The following is a 23988-nucleotide window of genomic DNA, read 5'->3' as shown; positions in this document are numbered from 1 at the left end:
GACTCTTAACCACTGCGCCACCAGGGAAGCCCTTCCTCCCATATATTTTTAAATGCCTAAAGTGTTTTTCCCGCAAGGACAGTCCCCTGTACTAGGAAGTTTTCCCAGCTCACCTCCAGTGAAATCTGTAGCAATTGGACCGCAACCAAGTGCTCAAGTGTATCTTGCTCCACAGTCCACTCAGGACAGTGTCTTCTTTACCCATGAAGGAGGCAGTCCTAGATTTTGATCTTAACACCTGTGCTGTTGGATCACACCAGGTGCCACTTGTGATAGTCTGGTTCCTCTGAGAAACAGACACCAAGATAGGGTTAAACATATAAGAGAATTCTTGGGGAAAGGCCTGTCAAGGGAATGGGGGTGAGGGAGCCTGAGAAGGCTGGAGAAGAGAGCATGATGTAGGCCATACCCCTAAGAAAGAGAAAGGAAAGAAAGGAGTGTTACATGTCCATCAGCTGATAAACGGGTAATAAAATGTGGTACATCCATACAATGGAGCATTACTTGACAATAAAAAGAAATGAAGTATTGAAGCATACTACAACATAGATGAACCTCAGAAACATTATGCCAAGTGAAAGGAGCCAATTACAAAAGATAGCATATTGTATGGTTTCATTTATTTGAAATCTTCACATAGGCAAATATAGAGAGACAGAAACTAGGTTAGTAGTTGCTTAGGGCTGACAGATTAGGGAAAAGAGGGAGTGATTGCTAATGTGTATGGGGGTGATCTAATGTTTCTTTTGGGGGTGATCCTAATGTTCTAAAATTGACTGAGGTAATGATTGCTCAGTTCTCTGAAAATGTTCTAAAATTGACTGAGGTAATGATTGCTCAGTTCTCTGAAAATACTGAAAAACATAGAACTGCATACGTAAAGTGGACAGATTCCGTGGTGTGTGAATTATATCTCAATAAAGCCGTCATATTAAAAGAAAAGAAAAAGAGGATTGTACAGAAAGAGTCTCAGACTGTAGCACAATGCCCAGAATGTTTCAGCCAGGCTAATTAGGAGTCCTTTCTCCCCCGTGCTCAGTCGTTGGTGAAGAGGAGCCCGTGGAAGCCTGGCTTGTCACACAGGTAGTGAGAGTGCTAGTCATTATGCTTTACACAGTGGGAAGTCTGAGGGACACATTTTCTTGGCTACATGTCCTATAATCCCAAACAAGTCACCTGTCCATACCCAGACCCAAGGTGTAAAGAAATACATGCCACATATTGATGAAAAGCAAAGCAAAGTTGTATTGCAAAGGAGTGTGACACACTTGCATTACCTCATTAAATTCTCCTAGCAGTTTATGGAGTGGGTACTATTATTAGTCTCGTTTAATAGATGGCATAGGGAAATTAGCCCAAGATGATAAGTGGTGAAGCCTGGATTTGAACTCACCAGTCTGATTCCACCCTTTGTGCTTTTTATCATTATGCCATATTTTCATACAGTATATTAATTTGATTATCACAGAATCTTTTACAGAGGTTTTATTGTCTAATTTCCTTTTATTAAAATGAAGCCTTCATGGGCATAGGAAATTGCAAAGTACCTTTCTATGACAGTTCCTATATTTTTGTGTACATTATTCTCATAATCCTTACTACAGATCTCCAAAATCAGAGGAACAGGAGGAAATTATATTCAGTCTGGACCTATATCTATTCTGTTTTTTAATCTTGGCATTTTAAAAAATCCTGGAATATTTTTAATCCTGGTATGGTAAGTAAACCTAACATGTGATTGAAAATATAGAATTGATTGGAATTGCTTGATTATAACGAAGCTTGAAAATAGATTCTTAATGAAAAAGAAAATTTATATCTATTTAGGGGGACCTAAGAGTAGATTTGAGAGGACAGTTAAATGTTAGTACACCTAGTTTGTTAGCCTAGCATTTGCTTCATCTTGCTCTCGGAGTTTGTGTTTCGGAAGCATAGTTGCATTTCAGCAACGTTCTGAGAGGAGGTGCCCACTATAGACTGAATAAATAAATGTGTGGCATTGACACAAGGCAGGGCGATAGTAGGTCAAATGCAGCTCAGTTTCTTTGGGAGTTGGGGAAAAAGAGTAAGAGTGGGAAGATGTGTAGGGCATGTTACTTGAAAGATTAATAAACTGTGAAACAGAAAGATTAAGCATCTTGGCCAGGGTCAAACTAAATGTAATAAGCTGAAATTTTAGGTCAAGTTGGCTTGGCTCTAAAACCAGTATTCTTTCCACTAAATTTTCTCCTATTTTCAGCCCAGAAATTTATTTAAATTCTCGCTTTTTTAAAATAGTTTATTCCACTGTTTTATTGATTACAAAACATGTTTTGATCCTTTTGAGGGCTGTCTTTCCTCTTGCATTGATAGATACACACTAGAGCAATGGAAAGATATTGGGATCTAGCTAGCTGCTGGATGTAAACTCACTGACCTCTGTTACCACCATAGAATATTTAGATTATTTAGAATTACAGAAAGTGGTATATTTAAGACTTTGGGCTAGGCGTCATATTTTTCTTTGAGAATTTGACATACTTCCTTAGAGAGGAAAAACTAGAATTAGCATAGCCACAGAAGGCAGGACCAGGACTCATAAGTAGATGTTAGAAGGAGGGAGGCTTGGACCCAGTTTAAGAAAGGTGTTGCCAGTTAGAGCCACCCAGACAAACGTACTGTTGTTGCTTGTGATGTAATGAGTTCTGTACTGCTGGAGGCTCTATGACCATCTGCTGAGAAGGGACGGTTTGTACTGTATGAGCTCAGAGAGGGCCTTTAAAACTCTAGGTTTTTGTGCTTGCATTCCCCATCACTCTGAATATTTGACACTTGATGTTCTCCAAATCTAACATAAGGCACTCCTAAGAATAGGAAGCCTATATAAAGGAGTTAATAATCTCAACTTCCCTAAAGAATAATGTTCTTTGCCTAGGATGATTATAAAAGGAATTAAAGGAGAAGTTGCAGTTTTAGGTTTCCCATATTATGCCAGAAGTGTTTTTCAGTCAGGTTGACTTTGTTTTCAAAATGTGAGGGTATTTTTCATCACAGACTGTCCAAATATTGATGTTTTATGCAAATTTAAGATCTCCTCTGGCTATCCATTTTATTTCATTGGAATAAACTTTTGTTACTGGTTAAAGTGAAGTTAATAATTGAAGAGCACACTTGACATAAAATCTCAGTCGAAGTGGAACTACCTGCTTGCTCTTGGGCTCGTGCGGCAGTGTACGTGATATGATTGCTTTGGATTCTGCAGCTTTTAAGGCTCTTTATCCCACCTGACTGGTACATGATATGTACATATCTATATATATGTGTGTGTATTTATATTTTAGAATATTGGTATTCATGATCTATTTTGCTCTATTAATAATAAAAAGTACATTTGATCAGTTAGTCGATCAGTTAGTCATCTAGTTCAAATCCATTTACTTTACAGAAGATAAAATTGTGATCTGGAGAGGCTAAGTAATTTGTCCTGAGTCATACTGCTAGTTTTTGACTGAACTAAGTCCAGATTTCATATCTCCTAGTCCTGGACCAGTGCTCTTTTTGCTATACCACATTACCTTACTGGTAATTCATGAAGTGATGGGTCTTCCTTCTGTTAAGATGTATATATGTATTTATTAGCATTAAAAATAAATAAAACATTTAAAACAAATAAATTAATTTCACTGAGAGGCCAAATGTAAGTATAGGACTTTCTGGTAAACTGTTACCACTGTAGTATCTTTCAAAAGCTTTATTTAGAGTTTAGGAGTTGATAAGTTGTTGAAATATAACTAAGTGGCATATTTTCCTTATTGAGATTAGTAGCGGAGTTCTGCTTTTCTGAGGAACAAAAAAAATATGTTCAATCTATTCTCCATGTGTCCAAGAATGATCTTTTAAAGATAAGCAAACCTAGTCACACTACTACACCTCTGTGTAAAATCCTTTAGCAACTCCTTTTACCTTCAGGATAAAATTTAAGCCCTTAACATGGCCTACAAGCCATGATCTGGGTCCTGCTTATGTCACCTCTCACCTGTCCTTTTCCTCTTAGACGTGATTAACTTCTTTTAGTTCTTGGTATCAACCAGCTCCTTTCCCTTCAGGCCTTCCAATATGCGTGTGTTGGTTTTCTATCGCTTAGTAACAGATTAGTACCGCAAATTTAGTGGCTTACAAAACCACCAGTTTATCATTTCACAATTTCTGTAGGTAAGAAGCCTGACATAGTATGGTTGGATTCTCTTCTTAGGGTTTTAGGGTTTCACCAGGCTACAGTCAAAGTACACTTGACCCTTGAACACGTGGGGAGGTGTGGGGTTAGGGGCACCAACACACACTCCTCTCGCCACCCTGCGAGCAGTTGAAAATCCACATATAACTTTACAGTCTGCCCTCCATATCCATGGTTCCACATTTGTGGATTCAACCAACCACAGATCATGTAGTACTGTACTATGTATTTATTGAAAAAAAATCTGTGCATAAGTGGACCTATGCAGTTAAAACCCATGTTCAGATCCCTGTTTCTTTGATACATCTTTTAAGTCTATAGTGGCATGTCAAATGCTTCTCATTCTTAAAATCTCTCTTCCTCTTCTGGCACGTCTTTATGGCTTCCTTCTCTGTCCTCAGCCAGGAGAAAGCTCTGCTTTTCTTTTTTTTGGCTGCATTGGGTCTTCATTGCTGTGCGTGGGCTTTCTCTAGTTGCAGCGAGCAGGGGCTACTCTTCGTTGCGGTGCACCGGCTTCTCCTTGAGGTGGTTTCTCTTGTTGCGGAGCACAGGCTCTAGGCACCTGGGCTTGGTAGTTGCAGCACAGGGGCTCTAGAGCACGCAGGCTTCAGTAGTTGCTGAGCGTGGGCTCAGCATCTGTGGCATGCAGCCTCAGTAGCTGTGGCTCGCGGGCTCTAGAGCACAGGCTCAGTAGTTGTGGCGCCTGGGCTTAGCTGCTCCACGGCATGTGGGATCTTCTCGGACCAGGGCTCGAACCCGTGTCCCTGCATTGGCAGGCGGGTTCTTAACCACTGAGCCACCAGGGAAGTCCCGAAAACTCTGCTTTTAAGGACTCATGTGACTCTTCAGTCCCACCTGGGTAATCCAGGACATAATCTCCCTATCGGCTAACTAATAACCTTCATTATACCTGCAAAGTCCCTTTTGCTAAGTAGAGTAACGTATTCATGGGCATAACACCAGCGATCGCAGAGGTCATGGGGTTCAAAATTCTGCTACCACAATGCAGTGAGTACCCTCTGACTGGAATAGCCTTTCTAGACCCTGCATCCTGCTCCTTCGTCTGCTAACTTTTACTTTATCCACTGCGTCTCTGATTTCTTTTTGCCCCTCTTTTTTTCCCTCTCTTCTCATGCTCTGATTAAGAACCTCTCTTTAGTGCTCTCAAATTACTCTATACTTCCGCACTGTACCACTTGTCACTTTGTTTGCTTATCTGTGTCCTTTCAGGGGGACCGTCTATCACCTCTGAGAAGAGAAGCCATGTTTATCTCGGCACATTTGTGTTTCCCTGCTAACCCATGTATCTGCCATACAGTTGATTCCCAATATAAAAAAAAAAAAGATGAATCAATGAATTATTTATATCCATGAAAAGAGGAAGCATGATTACTGTCTTTAATATAAATTTCTAAGACTGTCACATGGAGGAAGAGAGAAGACAATTTTATTATTTATTTATTACCATTTAACCTTCTGAAAAATTATTTAAATTTAAATTGTGACAGTGGGACACAAGAATCATTAGAACTAACCTAGGAATGTAGTGAAAAGAAATCTGAGTGTAACAGTTCCGCAGAAGGCCAAGGAAGCTCTGGTCCTTATTAAAACAGAAGGTCCGAGTTAAGTGATGTATTTGAGAAGACAATTTTAACTCACTATATACAGTTTTTTTTTTTTTTGAAGGCTTGCTTTTGTGAGGTAGTGTGTCCTCATTACTGGAAACTTTTTGGTGAAAGCTCAGTGATGGAGTGTTGGGGATATTATGGGGAGGCTAATGTACGTGAGCTCTGTTTTGTGATTCATTCTTTGTTATGGTTGCTGCAAATTGATGGAGATGGGTCATTTGTATTCCTGTACCTGTGGCTGCCAGGAGAGACCTACATGCTGTCATCACTAGTAATGTCCCTGGCCATTCACTGTGTAATTATCCAGCCTGGTGGATCTGGGATAATTGACTCCCTAGTACTTTGGCCTGTTCTGGTTACTGAATCATAACTGGGTGGCAAGATGAGTGTAATAGAGTTACTTTTATAAGTCATTAACTGTTTAGAAGTGACATTGCAAGTAAAAAGACTAATAACATACATCCGTAGAGAGGGGGTATAGGGTAGTGTTTAAGGGTAGGCTTTTTGGTTCAAACTCCTAGCTCGACCACTTACTAGCTCTGTGATTTTGGACAAGGTACTTAAGTCTCTGTGCTTAGTTTCCTAACCTGTAAAATGAAGATAATCTTCTAGAGCGAACGTGAGCACCATAGGCAAGTTAGTAAAAGAATATAGTGCCTAGGGTATGGTAAGCATTGTGTAACGGCTAGCTGTCGTCATCATCATCAACATTATCCTACAGGCACACTAAAGATAGTTCAAGACTTACAACCATGTGCACAGTGTCTGGCATATACTAGGAATACAGTGATATTTTTGAGTTAATAATATGTTCATTTGTCATTTTTATTTATATTTATTCTTTCAGATAACTGTAGGAAATGGTCCCCAAAACTTTATAAGTATAATGAGAAGAACTAAATGTGGTGCTAATCTTGTGTTGCTCAGAGCTTGCTAAGGCAGTCTGAAAAATATCTCCTACTAGAACTTAACCTTGTCTCTTCTTTTCACTTATTAAAGCAAATGGATGTTTTAAAAAGCCCTTTGAAATTTTTTCCAAAATAAAAAAACTATCATCAGGTGAAATTAATATTTTTCATGTAGCTATATATCATATTTTGGATGATAAAGTAAAATATTCTTGCCACAAAAATGTTCTCATCTGAATTCAGATGAGATGTTAACACTTTGCTTGTCTTTGCAAACAGGTTCATCCTAAATTCCACTATAAACAAGCTCATGACCCGGGCACAGATACTTCTTGCGTGACTTTTTCCTATGATGGTAATGTCCTTGCCTCTCGTGGAGGTAGGTTAGAAGCTTTCTTTTTAAAATGTTTCTATATATAAAATGATCGTATGTAACTAACAAATGTCACACTAATATCCTAGTGCTTAGTAAAGCTAGCTGTGCTTTTGTTAATGTACCTTTGCCAGTCTAGTTATTTTCATTAAAATGCATTTCCAACTTGGCAACATTATTTTATTAAAATTATCAAGTAAAATTTAGAAAATATGTACTTTTTTGCCTAAGTTTTCATTTTAGCTCCAAATTCCATCAGCATTTGGAGCCTGCAAGGATGACCATTGCCTCTACCTTATGGACTTTCGTAGATATTCTATATTCTTTCTATATCATTTTATAGTTCTGGGTCTGGTATTTCAAACTCTTCTATTTGCTGACCATTGATTTTTTTTCAGTTCAAACACTAATTCAGTTCAGTTAAAAAAATTTGTATACCTGGATGTTATTTTTTTTAATAGCTATGTAATTCTGTGTGGTCGTATTGTAAGTTTACCTATCCACACTCATATGATTGAATACAGATTGTTTCTAACTTTTTGCTAAATCTTTCTCACGTGAATAAGTAGTATGCTGATAGAAGGAAATAATAAAATAGTGAGGGCAGCTTATGAACAAAGCATTAGGGGGAAGCATGGGGCGTGACTGAGGATCTTCCAATAGGCCCATTTGTGGGGAGAGAAAAGAATCAAGATAAGTAGGTTGGAGCCGTGTTACAGATAGCCTTAAATATCACATAAAGGATTTAGTCTTTATTCCACAGGCCAAATTAATCTAGCAACACTGAGTTTAGTCATTCATTCACTCACTTTACTGTATATTGAGCAACTGATCTGAGCTAAGCATTATGCTAGGTGCTTGGCATAAACTGTGGACATCATAGCAGGGTTCCTTTCCTGAAAGAATTTACAGCCTGATGTAGAGGGTATGGAAGTGAGGGGAACATAGAGTTGGCACAGCTCTCCCCTCAGTTTAACTGGTCCATGCCCATTTACCCTTGGGAGCTCTATCCAGATTCTCCTTCTTCCAAGGAAGCCTTCTATTGATATATTATACCCAAACTACCCTCACATAATTTTAAAAATCAAATCACATGCACATGTATTTTCTATTTACGGTATACATGGCAAAGATGGATATGTATAAAATAATATGTTTTGGTTCATCAATTCTAACCTGTTCTTTGAGTCCTAAGATGACTCTTAATTAAGGCTATGTACTATACTCTGTACTTACATCAGTGATTCTTACCCCAAGAATGTATCTGAATCCCCTGGGAAGATTTTCAAAATCACAAACCCTCCACTAGGAAATTCTCACATTCACTCTCACACCTCTAGAGTGGTATACCCCAATCTCCAAGGTAGAGTGGGGAAAGAAGAGGGGAATAACAGAGGAGTGTACTTCGAAAATTCTTCCTGGAGGATTCTGAAATAGCCCAGCCCCACCCAGTTGCTTATTACTGCCTTAGAAGTATAGGATTAACTCCATTTCAGTCAAAGCCATTTTAGTGATAATTTTTACCTTCCCCTTCCATCCTATACTAGCTGTTGGGTAACATGTCGTCTACAGAACATGTATACTGTATTCCACCATTCTCCTTCCTGGGTGTATAGAGTATACCAGATGGAAGTCTCTCTGTTCAGCAGAGTCCCCAGAGTGTTGTAAGGTGCTCCTGCTAGCTCCAGAACCTGCCAGGTTAACTCAACTATTTAATACAGATTAATGTTTTCTTATTGTTTGAGGATTGTGGGGATGTGTAACCTTCTTTTAAAGACTAAAAGCAAAAAGGTTAGTCTTAACAAAGTTCTTCCAGTATAAGCAGGTCTCCAATCCAGCCAGTTGTGGATTAGAGCACCTGCCAAAAGTTGGGTTTCACAGTCAGGGTTGCTGGGGAGAGAATGGGGATTTTTATTGAATTCTCCACTCACCCCACTTGCATCTGGTACTGATTCCTTATTGGACCCAGGGGGTTGAGGCAGGTCTCAGCTGCGGACACTGGGGAAAAAGGACAGCAAAGATATTACTTATATGAGTTTTGGCTTTCATTGTGAACAGGAATTAGTTAGTAGCCCTATAGAGATACTTCAAAAGTGATTCTTTAAAGAATATTAATTATGCTTTAAATGGTTTGGAAAAGCTATACTCCCCAGCAAGGTGAAGAATGATAGCCACAGACAGAGTTACACTGGAGGGAAAGGAATCACATTGGCTCACTCTCATTAATGTTAATGGATAGGTTCACCCACACACTGGTGGGAAAAAGAATCTGTTGTGAACTGAACTATTTTCAGTCCTGGTGGTTGCTAAATTAATATCTTCTTAAGAAGTCAAGTTACGCTCAGATATACCACAGGGAAACTACCATCTGCTCTAAAGTCACTTTTTAGAGAAGATTCTCCAGGGTTCCTTCTAGCCTACAGATGCTACATCAATCTGGAAAGTAATTTCTAGGAAGCTAGTTCATTATCATGTATCTTTCTACTGTTCTCACAACTACGGCTCTCAAACTCCCTAGTTGAAAAGTAAAATGTGTTATGTGCATCCCCTTCCCTCCTGCCTCCTTCCTTTCTCTCTCTCTCCCTCCCTCCCCCGCCTCCCTCTCTCCCTTCCTTTTCTTATAGTTATACACTAAGTTTTGCAAACTCTAAACTTGGGGCTGGTTCTTTTTTTGCAAAATTTACTTTCTCTTTTTTTCCTTTCTCATTCCTCTATCAGGTGATGATACATTAAAATTATGGGACATCCGACAGTTTAATAAGCCACTTTTTTCAGCCTCGGGTCTTCCCACCATGTTCCCAATGTAAGTAGCATATTTTTAATATTCGATAAGCACAAGAGAATGGACAAGTAATTTTTTCATCTTCATGTTAATTTATAGTATGTGTCTTACATTTTCTAGAAAATGGACTTGAAGAGTGATTGAAATAGGTTTTTTGAAAGATGAATTTTTATTTTTCCTTTCATTTCGTACATTCTTCAGAATATAAAATTCTATTTTTGAAATTGAAATCATGGCTGTTCATGTATTTGTGTGTGTGAATATATATATTGTATGCACACATAGGTCTTGGGGTAGTAAAAACATTTTAAAGGGTTGAATTGTTCTTTTAATAGTGTATAAATGACAGAGTAGGCCTGTCTTTTGTTTTCTTTTAAAATTTGAATCCTCCTACCATTAAAGCAAGTCTTCATAGTTACTGAATATTATATGTCATTTTCTCAATTTTTTCTTATCATCATTTCAATCAGTAATTCGGTAACTGTCACTTATTCAAACTGTCTTGCTCTGGGTAGCTGAACACTGTTATCTGCATTCTACTGAGTTGATAACTGAAGCTTTAAAGATTTTTCTGCAAACAGCTGAGGTTGGGATTTCATCTCTAAGTCCTACAGTTGGTGCCTAAGCAAAAATGTCTATTTTGGTAGAAATAAAATTTCTCACCTGTATTAAATAATGACCAACAAGGAGAGTGTGAAGGTAATGGAAGCAGCAAATGGAGGAAGCTGTATAATCTCAGAGCACTAACTCTGACACAGTCTATTGCCCATGGCATTTATCTGTTAAAACAAACAGATGGATAAACAAACATGAATTTATAGCCGATATGAATCTTTTGAGCCTTATGCCTGCTGCAAGTAATGCTAACTAGATAGCGTCTTTGGCTCATGTCTTAGATTATTCACAGTCAGGTGGCCAGACCTCTCATCACAAGAGCTGTTGAATCACAGCCATCAATTAGGTTCCAGCGGTACAAGCTGCTCCTCATTTCATGGTGCTTGACTTGACAAAACTCAAATTGTTTGAGAGGTGGTGCTGATAAAAATAGTTCCCAAACTGATCAAAATAATCACTACTTAGACGTCAGTCATACACTGTCTATTTGTGTATAGACAGGGTCAATGTCTATATTGAGTTTTTCCCACACGTTATTTACATTGAAAGATATTATAATGTATAGAAATTAGAGCACAGATTCTGGAGTCAGGCTGTCTAAGTTCGAATCCCAGCTGTACCACTTACTTTTGTGATCTTGGACAAGGTTTATTTAACCTCTTCCTGCCTCAGTTTCCTAATCAGTAACATGGGGATAATAGTATCTACTTCATAGGGTTATTGTGAGTATTAAGTGAATTAATATAAGTGCCTGACTTAGTATAAACCCTATGTAAGAGTTGTCTCTTATTACAGTGAGGTTGTTTATATTTTAACTCATTATCACTGCACTGTTGTGGCATCATAAGCCTATACTTATAAACTCTTTTTGTCTGTAGGACTGACTGCTGTTTCAGTCCAGATGATAAACTCATAGTCACCGGTACGTCTGTTCAAAGGGGATGTGGCAGCGGCAAACTTGTTTTCTTTGAGCGCAGGACTTTCCAAAGGGTGTATGAAATAGACATCACAGATGCGGTATGTGTGTTCTTTCCTCCCAGCCTTGAGAATGAAGTGAAGTTTGCCTCTTAGCCATTTTTGGTTTTGGTTTTGAAACAGAACATAAGTTCTTGCCCTTACAGTACAGTGGTAGCTGCTTTTTTTCTCCAGCGCAGGAATTATTAGTACATTGCAGACTGGCTTATCTACACTTTTCCCTCCCCAACCCAATATTTCCTATAGGCCCACACTTTAGTCAGAATTTCAGCTGGGTCTGGGATGTTTACCCGCTCTGCCAACCAATTTGAGGAGAGAAGAAGCTGATCTTCATGTAACGTACAGAAAGGAGCTTCCCACAATGTGCATGTTTGTAAGGATTCAGGGATTATGGACAGAAGTGAAACGTTATGCCCTCAGAATGTGATGAAGTGTATCATTGTTTGAAAACTTTGACAGAATTCTCCTTGTTAGAGGTGTCATTAAGGTAAGACTCAGCTTCCACTGAGGTTAATATCTATTTAGTTATTAGAAGTTTAAAACATTTCAGATTTAACTTCCACATCTGAAAAACCCCCCTTTAGTTTTCTTTACATATTTATGTAAGCACTAAAACACCAGCATGCGTGCATTCATTCATTCATTCATTCATGTCTAGAGACTGGAGCCGTATGTAATACAATAATAGTGAAGATTTCCAGAGGAAAATCTGAGCTCCTTTAAAGTCTTTGAAAGTATGTATTAGTATTTAGATGGTAAGGCAAATCATTGTTATTTTTCGAGTATGAAACAGGCCAATTAATGTCTGTGCAAATTTTCTTTGGCTCATAGTCAAATCCTTTAGTAATATCCTGTATCTTAAACAGTGCTTATGTAGATTTCTCCGGTTGTTTCAGCTCTACGTAAACAGTTGAGACATATTATGTACTTAAATGATTCAGACAATTGAACAACTGTTTTTAAATCACCAGCAAAAAGCTCCTGTCTCTAATGTTTTAATATTACTGTGGAGTCTTAAGTTGTAGGCACTAAATTCGAAACCATGGTATAGAGACAATGAACTAACAATGAGACTAATTCTAGATGAGTACTTTAAGTTTTATAGATTCTAATCTCATGACATAATTTGAAATGTGCCAACACTAATAATACTTTTTTTGGGGTGCATCCAGGAGCCAACTAAAACACTAGAATCAAAGAAAAACACTCTTGACTCTATCAACTTTAATCTCAAAAAATAAAATTATTATAATGGGTTGTTCCAGAAGTAAGCTGGTTTTGTTTTGGTTTTTAATGCCTCTCAACGACTATACATCTCAGTATGACTCATGGGGTTGTGTTTTTAAATTATAATTTAAATTGAAATGTAATTAAATTAAGGGATATAGAAGTATGATTGTACTTTTAAAGACATGTGGATGTCATAAGTGTACAGAACACACTGTTTGTTGTGTTGCTCTGAATTGCTTTTCTAACTAGATGTTTTTGTCCATGGCACTTACCACCATCTCATCTATTATATATTTGTTTGTTTTTGTCTGTCTGCTTCCACCAGGATGTACGCCCATGAGGGTAGAAACTTTGTCTGTTTTGTTCACTGCAATATCCCCAATGCTCAGAACAGTGCCTGGCACATAGAAGGTGCTTGTTTATTGAATGAGTGAATGGTATACTTGGGAAGTGCAAGTAATGCATACTGTAGAGCACAGGTGTGTCTTTGGAGAGTGAGGCAGGAGAGAAGTATCTAGAGATGGAAGGGTAAACTGACTTTGTATACCATAATAAAGTGACTTTATCTTATGGTTTTTTGTTTTTCGTTTTTTTTTTTAAAGCAAAGGAATGACATACTCAGATCCAGGTCTTAGACGTTGATTTTTATTGAAGTGTGAAGGTTAGATTTACAAGACGTAGTATTTATTTGTATATGTATAATTTAGGAGACTGGGTCAGTGTTCCCTGCAATTAAAAGAAAACAAAAAAAGATAGCAGGTTTTAGAAGAAAGACAGCGAGTATGTTGTTGGTACGTTGAACTTGAAGTACCTTTAGGACCTCTGGGTGGAGATGTTCAGTGGGCAGAAGGGTAGATAACTTTGGTGCTTAGAAGAAAGAAGACACAGTTTTGGGAGGAGTATTTATAGTTCATAGTTGAAATGTTGGTTGCTGATTAGTTTGATCACAGAAAGGGCATGAAGGATGGAGAATATGAGCCCTAGGAAACCAGAGCATTTAAGGGATGAGCAAGTGAAGAGATACAAAGAAAAGAGTGAGGTCATTAAGGAAACAGAATTTATCATATTGAATTATCTTAGAAAAGTCAGAAAACTGATTTTGAGACCCATTTTAATAGATGGATGAAGAGAGAACTTCAAATAGGGACAAAACCACACACCTTAAAGTGGCCTTTTAAATCATTGATTTAGGATTTGTTTGTCTTTTTTTGGTTGTTAACATCAGACAGCATTGTTTTCTGTTTATATTGTAGGACGGTATGCTAAAGGGACTTTAAACTGCCCCTTTGATCCCTATTTTCTCAAGTTTTAAGTCTTCTTGGAATGTAGAAAAATAAACAAATTCATTCTTTGGGATGGATAAAGAGGGGGGACACTTTGCTAGAAGGGCCAAAAACCACCTCTTTTATTTAATTGTATTTTTGTTATGAAAAGCCAGGATTGTCATTTCTTTTGGAAACACCACACTCTGCTATAATAAGGTACTTACTGTATTGAGTTTTAATTTAGCTAAAAGGCAGCATCTCATATTCTTAATATCAACATTTAGTTGTTTGCTTGTTTGACTAGGCACAGGCAGTGGTGCTGTTAGGTCTATCCTAAAGCCATTTACTTCAGTAAAGTATGATTGACTGCATTTTCCCACACCCTTTTCTAAAACTAAATAAATCCCTAGACAGTTATATTCTGGAATGCCAAGCTCAATATAGATAGGGAGCCAAACATTGTTTTCAGTTAGGGAATGTTAACAATCTATACAATTAATTTCCTAATAACTAAAAACTGTCCTACAATCTTCACAATAAATAGCTTTTTAAAATATAACAATTATATTTTCCATATTTAGTTTTGAAACAAACTTTAAAAATGGTTTTAATTGCACTCTCTGCATTGTCATATGCTCTGAAAATGTTTCTTTCTCTATTTAGTTTAGAGACTCTCAACGCTCTTTGCTAGGAGATGACAAATGTTTAACATTTACTATTTTTACTGTGTGATGTTTGTACACATTTTACAGTTCTGCTGAAATTATTTTTAGGTGTTTCCTTTTCCTAGTCCAATTTTGTTCCCTCAAGTTTAAAAAAAATGCATATCCTCATTTATCATCTACTTCGTTGTAATTTGAATAATGTGCTTAGCCTCTTTTCTAAGATAAATTCCAGAATATAATTTGATCTTGAATTTAAAAGCTCACCTTTGTCTTTGTGTAGATGGGACCCTAGCATGTTTATATATTGTGTAAAAAGCTTCCATTACTCTATTTTATGTGAAAAAGCATAGGAGAGAAGGAATGGACTAAATGTAATTTGGAGATGACCTATCATTTTTTTAAAAGGTAATTATGTTTAGAAGAAACATAGAAATTTTTAAGTCTTTTCAAAGTTCCAGTTATTTCAGGAAATGCTGTGACATAACATTTAAAACTATTATTAGCTTAGTGATTTTTCATCAAACTATACTTTGTTGCAAAATGATTAATAGAATTTCCTTTTTTACTAATATAAATCAAGGGACATGGTTTATGCAATTGTACTAGTATATTACCATTTATACTCTTTAACCCAAGCATAGTGAAATGAAGTTGTTTTGACCTGGTATTAAGATGGTGGCCTCTTCACCTCAGTTGCTTTGGGCAGTAATTTAAGAGAGAGCAGACATTGCCTTGTGTAGAGAGAAGAAAAAGGTGGAAAGGAAAACAGCCAGAAATTTCACACGTGGTCCCAACTTCTCTTCTAATTTGTTTGTTTGTTTACGTAGTTTGGTGAGGGATCTCTGTTTCTGTAAACACTGAATGAACAAAGTGAAGAGAAGAAAAAGAAAAACTAAACCTTTATTTTTAAAACATAGCTATAGCATTTAGCACGGCTACTGAACGGAAGGGAAGGGAAATTTGCTTCGGCATTTTCAACTAGACTGTAGGCATTTCAAAGTTGATTGAGAATCCTGGTGCCCATATAAGAGAGATAATAGTAAAGGTCTTTTAAGGAAGAAAAAAACTCATTTGTGATAATCTGAAGAATATTTGATTATCTTTAGGAATGCTTTTTAAGCATTGAAGAGAATAGATAGCAAAGAACAAGGATTATCTTAGAGTTTTCTTTCTACCACTACTTGTTCTCTGCAATATCCCTTTCCCGTGGGAGCTGAAATCCGGATTATGCACGCTTACTTACTTACTGCCTATCTACCTACAGGCTGTATCTCTGCCCCTTATTATCGTAGGTATTGGTTGAAAAATACATAATTATTGTCAAAGTTATGTTAATTAAGTAATAGTTTATATATTTACCAAAAGGTGGGGAAAGTGTCTTATTTCAGACATACTTATCCGATTACAGAGATAGCCTACTGCATATATTGAGGAGAAGGTAAGGTCCATATTGTGTAAAAAAAAAAAAGAGATTTCTTTAAAAGAACAAAAATTTCCATAAAAATACCAACTGTCTTTCCTTCTTTATATAGTTAGGTGAAGTTCTGAAGAGAACTTGAGTTCTCATTATTTTTCTAAACATCATATCTTATCACATTACCCATAGATTATACTGAGATATGACCTTTAAATTAATGAATTTTGATGTCCAAGAAAATTGCTATATGTGTCAATATATAAAATGACATATAACATATAAAATGAAAGGATTAGCACTTCCATTTCACATAAAAAGTTTTTGTGTTCTTATTAGGAGAGAATATTGATATTTTATATCCAAAGAGATTGAATAAGTATAAATGGATATAATGGGGCCATGAAATAATAGACCCTTCATGAATCTAGCTATGTATCTTAATTAATAAGTGTAAGAGACATGCTGACTCTTCAGACTACAATCCCCCCATGTTATTTGTGCATGTGAATGAGAGAAGAAAGGTCATTCAAATTAATGGATATTCCAAGGAGTCCTCAGAATTGGCTTTGGAATGTGTCTTTGTTCTTATATTTGAATACAGATAACGACTAATATGGGAATTTACTTCAAACTTAATGAGTTAATGAAGCTGTGCCTGTGAAAGCTTGTCTCTGAAGGAGCTGAAGAACTCAACTGTTCTTCCATTTTGTACTGGGAATAGACTAATGATCTGTCTTACTGATATAAAGTCCCGGCTCAGGCCGAATCACACGTCTTTAAGCGTTTTCTAGAAATAAAGGATTCAAGCGGTGTCTTTGCCCAGTCAGGATCGCATAAGGAATAGTAGTACAACAGTGCATTAAGTAGACTTCCCTGTGCTATACAGCATGTTCCCATCAGTTGTCTATTTTATACATAGTATCAATAGTGTCTATGTGTCAATCCCTATCTCCCAATTCCTCCCACCCCACCCCTTTCCCCCTTGGTATCCATACATTTATTCTCTACGTCTGTGTCTCTGTGTCTGCTTGGTAATTAAGGTCATCTATACCATTTTTCTGGATTCCACATATATGCGTTAATATACGATATTTGTTTTTGTGACTTACTTCACTCTATATGACACTCTTTAGGTCCATCCACGTCTCTACAAATGACCCAGTTTCGTTCCTTTCTGTGGCTGAGTAATATTCCATTGTTTGTATGTACCACATCCATATCCATTCTTTTTTTTTTTCATACCCATTCTTAATCCATTCCTTTGTTGATGGACATTTAGGTTTTCTTTAAGTAGCGAAGAAAAGAGATGCCATTGGGTTATGATGGAAAAAAATATTACATTTTTACCACTTTTGTGATTTGACTTACTAAACCCTTTCTTCAGATTCAGTAACTGGAACTCAGCTGGAGTCCCCTGCTGAGTTAGCCTCACAGTGTCCAGGATGGGAGTAGTGTCCATAAGATGTGATTAAATTACTTTTCATTGCACCTAAAGGTATCATGCTGTGGATGTTCCAGGACAGTAGTTCTCAGGATTTAAAGAGTGCACTTGAGTGTTCATCTGTAGGCATGTGAGAATAGAGAGGAAAGAAACCACCAATTTCATGATGGTTTAACTGTTAATATGTACCTTATCAAGTCTTAAAATGCTTTACGTAGGGAAAATGAAAGGAACAAGCTTAGTGCTGATTATTTTTTATTATTTTTAAAGTGCACAGTTCTGTGATTTTTAACCCCTATAGATTCCTGTAGTTCCATCAATACAATCAGGATACAGAACAGTTAGTTCCATCACCCCCTAAAAACTCCTTTGTGCCATCCCTCTATAGTTACCCTCTTACGCCCTCCCTCGCTCTCCACTCCTTATCCCTGGCATGCACTGGTCTGTTCTCCATCACTATAGTGTTGACTTTTCAAGAATGTCATACAAATGGACTTATATAGTGTGTAACCTTTTTAGATCAACTTCTTTCAGCAGAATCCTTTGAGACTCATCCCGGTTAGTTGTGCATATCAATAACTTGTTACATTTTATTGCTGAATAGTATTCCACTGTATGGATATAGCACAGTGTTTCTATCTACTAAAGGACATTTGATTATTTCTAATTTTTGGAGATTACGGATGGAGCTGCTGTAAGCATTCGTATAGAGGTAAGTTTCCTTTTCTCTAGGGCAAATACCTAAGAGTAGGCTTGCTGGGTCATATAGTGAGTGTATATTTATTTTTATGAGAAACTCCAAGCCATCTTCAGATTAACAATGTCATTTTGTATTCCCACCAACAGTGTATGTGTTTTTTACTTACTCTGCATCCTCACCAACACTTTGTATGGTAACATTTTTTATTTTATACATTCTAATAGGTGTGTGGAGTGGTTATAATGTGAATTTTCCTAATGGCCAGTGATGTTGAATATCTTCATGTGTCCATTTTCCATAGTTGTATTCTCTTGGGTGAAATGCCTCTTCAAGTCTTTGGCCCTGTTTTAAATGAGGTTGTTTGTTTCTTACTATTAATTTTGAGAGTCCTCTATATATATTCTAGATACCAAGTTCTTGGGCTATTCTCTCCCAGTATGTTGCTTGTTTTTTTCTTTTTCTTAATAGAGTCTTTTACAAGGCAAAATACATTATTTTTTTTAACCTCTTTATTGGAGTATAATTGCTTTACAATGGTGTTAGTTTCTGCTTTATAACAAAGTGAATCACTTATACGTATACATATGTTCCCACATCTCTTCCCTCTTCCGTCTCCCTCCCTCCCACCCTCCCTATCCCACCCCGCTAGGTGATCACAAAGCACCGAGCTGATCTCCCTGTGCTATGCGACTGCTTCCCACTAGCTATCAATTTTACATTTAGTGTACTTATGTCCACGCCACTCTCTCACTTTGTCAAAGCTTACCCTTCCCCATCGCCATATCCTCAAGTCCATTCTCTAGTAGGTCTGTCTCTTTATTCCCGTCTTGCCCCTAGGTTCTTCATGACCATCTTTTTTTTTTTTTTAGATTCCATATATATATGTGTTAACATACGGTATTTGTTTTTCTCTTTCTGACTTACTTTGTATGACAGACTCTAGGTCCATCCACCTCACTATGAATAACTCAATTTTGTTTCTTTTTATGGCTGAGTAATATTCCATTGTACATATATGTGCCACATCTTCTTTATCCATTCATCTGTTGATGGACACTTAGGTTGCTTCCATGTCCTGGCTATTGTAAATAGAGCTGCACTGAACATTGTGGTCCATGACTCTTTTTGAATTATGGTTTTCTCAGTGTATATGCCCAGTAGTGAGATTGCTGGGTCGTATGGTAGTTCTATTTTTAGTTTTTTAAGGAACCTCCATACTGTTCTTCATAGTGGCTGTATCAATTTACATTCCCACCAACAGTGCAGGAGGGTTCCCTTTTCTCCACACCCTCTCCAGCATTTATTGTTTGTAGATTTTTTGATGATGGCCATGCTGACCGGTGTGAGATGATATCTCATTGTAGTTTTGATTTGCATTTCTCTAATGATTAATGATGTGAGCATTCTTTCATGTGTTTGTTGGCAATCTGTATATCTTCTTTGGAGAAATGTCTATTTAGATCTTCTGCCCATTTTTGGATTGGGCTGTTTGTTTTTTTTTGATATTGAGCTGCATGAGCTGCTTGTAAATTTTGGAGATTAATCCTTTGTCAGTTGCTTCATTTGCAAATAGTTTCTCCCATTCTGAGGGTTGTCTTTTTGTCCTGTTTATGGTTTCCTTTGCTGTGCAAAAGCTTTTCAGTTTCATTAGGTCCCGTTTGTTTATTTTTGTTTTTATTTCCACTTCTCTAGGAGGTGGGTCAAAAAGGAGCTTGCTGTGATGTATGTCATAGACTATTCTTCCTATATTTTCCCCTAAGAGTTTGATAGTGTCTAGCCTTACATTTAGCTCTTTAATCCATTTTGAGTTTATTTTTGTGTATGGTGTTAGGGAGTGTTCTAATTTCATACGTTTACATGTACCTGTCCAGTTTTCCGAGCACCAGTTACTGAAGAGGCTCTCTCTTCTCCACTGTGTATTCTTGCCTCCTTTATCAAAGATAAGGTGAACATATGTGTGTGGGTTTATCTCCGGGCTTTCTATCCTGTTCCATTGATCTATATTTCTGTTTTGGTGCCAGTACCATACTATCTTGATTACTGTAGCTTTGTAGTATAGTCTGAAGTCAGGAAGCCTGATTCCTCCAGCTCCGTTTTTCTTTCTCAAGATTGCTTTGGCTATTCGGGGTCTTTTGTGTTTCCATACAAATTGTGAATTTTTTTGTTCTAGTTCTGTGAAAAATGCCAGTGGTAGTTTGATAGGGATTGCATTGAATCTGTAGATTGCTTTGGGTAGTAGAGTCATTTTCACAATGTTGATTCTTCCAATCCAAGAACATGGTATATCTCACCATCTCTTTGTATCATTTTTAATTTCTTTCCTCAGTGTCTTATAAGTTTCTGCATGCAGGTCTTTTGTCTCCTTAGGTAGGTTTATTCCTAGATATTTTATTCTTTTTGTTGCAGTGGTAAATGGGAGTGTTTCCTTAACTTCACTTTCAGATTTTTCATCATTAGTGTATAGGAATGCTAGAGATTTCTGTGCATTACTTTTGTATCCTGCTACTTTACCGAATTCATTCACTAGATCTAGTAGTTTTCTGCTAGCATCTTTAGGATTCTCTATGTATAGTATCATGTCATCTGCAAACAGTGACAGCTTTACTTCTTCATTTTCGATTTGGATTCCTTTTATTTCTTTTTCTTCTCTGATTGCTGTCGCTAACACTTCCAAAACTATGGTGAATAATAGTGGTGAGAGTGGGCAACCTTGTCTTGTTCCTGATCTTTGTGGAAATGGTTTCAGTTTTTCACCATTGAGGACGATGTTGGCTGTGGGTTTGTCATATGTGGCCTTTATTATGTTGAGGAAAGCTCCCTCTATGCCTACTTTCTGGAGGGTTTTAATCATAAATGGGTGTTGAATTTTGTCAAAAGCTTTCTCTGCATCTATTGAGATGATCATATGGTTTTTCTCCTTCAATTTGTTAATATGGTTTATCACATTGATTGATTTGCATATAGTGAAGAATCCTTGCATTCCTGGGATAAACCCCACTTGATCATGGTGTATGATCCTTTTAATGTGTTGTTGGATTCTGTTTGCTAGTATTTTGTTGAGGATTTTTGCATCTATGTCCCTCAGTGATAATGGCCTATAGTTTTCTTTCTTTGTGACATTTTTGTCTGGTTTTGGTATCAGGGTGATGGTGGCCTCATAGAATGAGATTGGGAGTGTTCCTCCCTCTGCTATATTTTGGAAGAATTTGAGAAGGATAGGTTTTAGCTCTTCTCTAAATGTTTGATAGAATTCGCCTGTGAAGCCATCTGGTCCTGGGCTTTTGTGTGTTGGAAGATTTTTAATCACAGTTTCAGTTTCAGTGCTTGTGATTGGTTTGTTTATATTTTCTATTTCTTCCTGGTTCAGTATCGGAAGGTTGTGCTTTTCTAAGAATTTGTCCATTTCTTCCAGGTTGTGCATTTTATTGGCATATAGTTGCTTGTAGTAATCTCTCATGATCCTGTGTATTTCTGCAGTGTCAGTTGTTACTTCTCCTTTTTCATTTCTAATTCTATTGATTTGAGTCTTCTCCCTTTTTTTCTTGATGAGTCTGGCTAATGGGTTATCCATTTTGTTCATCTTCTCAAGGAACCAGCTTTTAGTTTGATTGACCTTTACTGTCGTTTCCTTCATTTCTTTTTCATTTATTTCTGATCTGATCTTTATGATTTCTTTCCTTCTGCTAACTTTGCGGGTTTTTTGTTCTTCTTTCTCTAATTTCTTTAGGTGCAAGGTTAGGTTGTGTTTTCGAGATGTTTCCTGTTTCTTAAGGTAGGATTTTATTGCTATAAACTTCCCTCTTAGAGTTGCTTTTGCTGCATCCCATAGGTTGTGGGTCGTCATGTTTTCATTGTCTTTTGTTTCTAGGTATTTTTTGATTTCCTCTTTGATTTCTTCAGTGATCTCTTGATTATTAAATACTATATTGTTTAGCCTCCATGTGTTTATATTTCTTACAGATTTTTTCCTGTAATTGATATCTAGTCTCATAGCGTTGTGGTCAGAAAAGATACTTGACACAAACTCAATTTTCTTAAATTTACCAAGGCTTGTTTTGTGACCCAAGATATGATCTATCCTGGAGAATGTTCCATGAGCACTTGAGAAGTATGTGTATTCTGTTGTTTTTGGATGGAATGTCCTATAAATATCAATTAAGTCCACTTTGTTTAATGTATCATTTAAAGCTTTTGTTTCCTTATTTATTTTCATTTTGAATGATCTGTCCATTGGTGAAAGTGGGGTGTTAAAGTCCCCTACTATGATTGTGTTACTGTCGATTTCCCCTTTTATGGCTGTTAGTGTTTGCCTTATGTATTGAGGTGCTCCTATGTTGGGTGCATAAATATTTCCAATTGTTATATCTTCTTCTTGGATCAATCCCTTGATCATTTTGTAGTGTCCTTCTTTGTCTCTTGTAGTAGTCTTTATATTAAAGTCTATTTTGTCTGATATGAGAATTGCTACTCCAGCTTTCTTTTGATTTCCATTTGCATAGAATATCTTTTTCCATCCCCTCACTTTCAGTCTGTATGTGTCCCTAGGTCTGAAGCGGGTCTCTTGTAGACAGCATATATACGGGTCTTGTTTTTGTATCCATTCAACCAGTCTATGTCTTTTGGTTGGAGCATTTAATCCTATTACATTTAAGGTAGTTACCGATATGTATGTTCCTATTCCCATGTTCTTAATTGTTTTGGGTTTGTTACTGTAGGTCTTTTCCTTCTCTTGTGTTTCCTGCCTAGAGAAGTTCCTTCAGCATTTGTTGTAAAACTGGTTTGGTGGTGCTGAATTCTCTTAGCTTTTGCTTGTCTGTAAATGTTTTAATTTCTCCATCAAATCTGAATGAGATCCTTGCTGGGTAGAGTAATCTTGGTTGTAGGTTTTTCCCTTTCATCACTTTAAATATGTCCTACCACTCCTTTCTGGCTTGCAGAGTTTCTGCTGAAAGATCAGCTGTTAACCTTATGGGTATCTGTTATGTGTTATTTGTTGGTTTTTCCCTTGCTACTTTTAATATTTTTTCTTTGTATTTAATTTTTGATAGTTTGATTAATATGTGTCTTGGCATGTTTCTCCTTGGATGTATCCTGTATGGGACTCTCTGTGCTTCCTGGACTTTATTAACTATTTCCTTTCCCATATTAGGGAAGTTTTCAGCTATAATCTCTTCAAATATTTTCTCAGTCTCTTTCTTTTTCTCTTCTTCTTCTGGGACCCCTATAATTTCCAATGTTGGTGTGTTTAATGTGGTCCCAGAGGTCTCTGAGACTGTCCTCAATTCTTTTCATTCTTTTTTCTTTATTCTGCTCTGCAGTAGTTATTTCCACTATTTTATCTTCCATGTCGCTTATCCGTTTTTCTGCCTCAGTTATTCTGCTATTGTTCCCTTCTAGAGAATTTTTAATTTCATTTATTGTGTTGTTCATCACTGTCTGTTTGCTCTTTAGGTCTTCTAAGTCCTTGTTAAATGTTTCTTGTATTTTCTGTATTCTATTTCCAAGATTTTGGATCATTTTTACTATTGTTATTGTGAATTCTTTTTCAGGTAGACTGCCTATTTCCTCTTCATTTGTTAGGTCTGGTGGGTTTTTGCCTTGCTCCTTCATCTGCTGTGTGTTTCTCTGTCTTCTCATTTTGCTTACCTTACTGTGTTTGGGGTCTCCTTTCCTCAGGCTGCAGGTTTGTAGTTCCTGTTGTTTTTGGTGTCTGTCCGCAGTGGCTAAAGTTGGTTCAGTGGGTTGTGTAGGCTTCCTGGTGGAGGGGACTAGTGCC

General features: G+C 37.0%; 1 protein-coding gene across 2 annotated transcripts in view; it reads left to right on the top strand.

Annotated features, from left to right (window-relative positions):
• The window catches only part of WDR70 (WD repeat domain 70), a 317038-nt gene that overhangs the window by 257470 nt on the left and 35580 nt on the right, over positions 1 to 23988 (top strand). Inside the window, exons 11-13 of one of the 2 annotated variants that reach the window (XM_027092675.1) lie at positions 7029 to 7128; positions 9841 to 9925; positions 11398 to 11536. The exons of the other annotated variant lie outside the window; for it this stretch is intronic. Coding sequence (XP_026948476.1) covers positions 7029 to 7128; positions 9841 to 9925; positions 11398 to 11536 — 324 coding nt within the window. The remainder of the gene's footprint in view (positions 1 to 7028; positions 7129 to 9840; positions 9926 to 11397; positions 11537 to 23988) is intronic. 2 annotated transcript variants of the gene reach the window in all.

The sequence above is a fragment of the Aethalodelphis obliquidens genome, unplaced genomic scaffold (genome assembly GCF_003676395.1).
Source record: "Aethalodelphis obliquidens isolate GAN/ISIS:26980383/991018 unplaced genomic scaffold, ASM367639v1 scaffold80, whole genome shotgun sequence".
NCBI classification, from domain to species: domain Eukaryota; kingdom Metazoa; phylum Chordata; class Mammalia; order Artiodactyla; family Delphinidae; genus Aethalodelphis; species Aethalodelphis obliquidens.
Note: the sequence above shows the minus strand (reverse complement) of the source record. Positions and strands in the feature narration are given on the sequence as shown.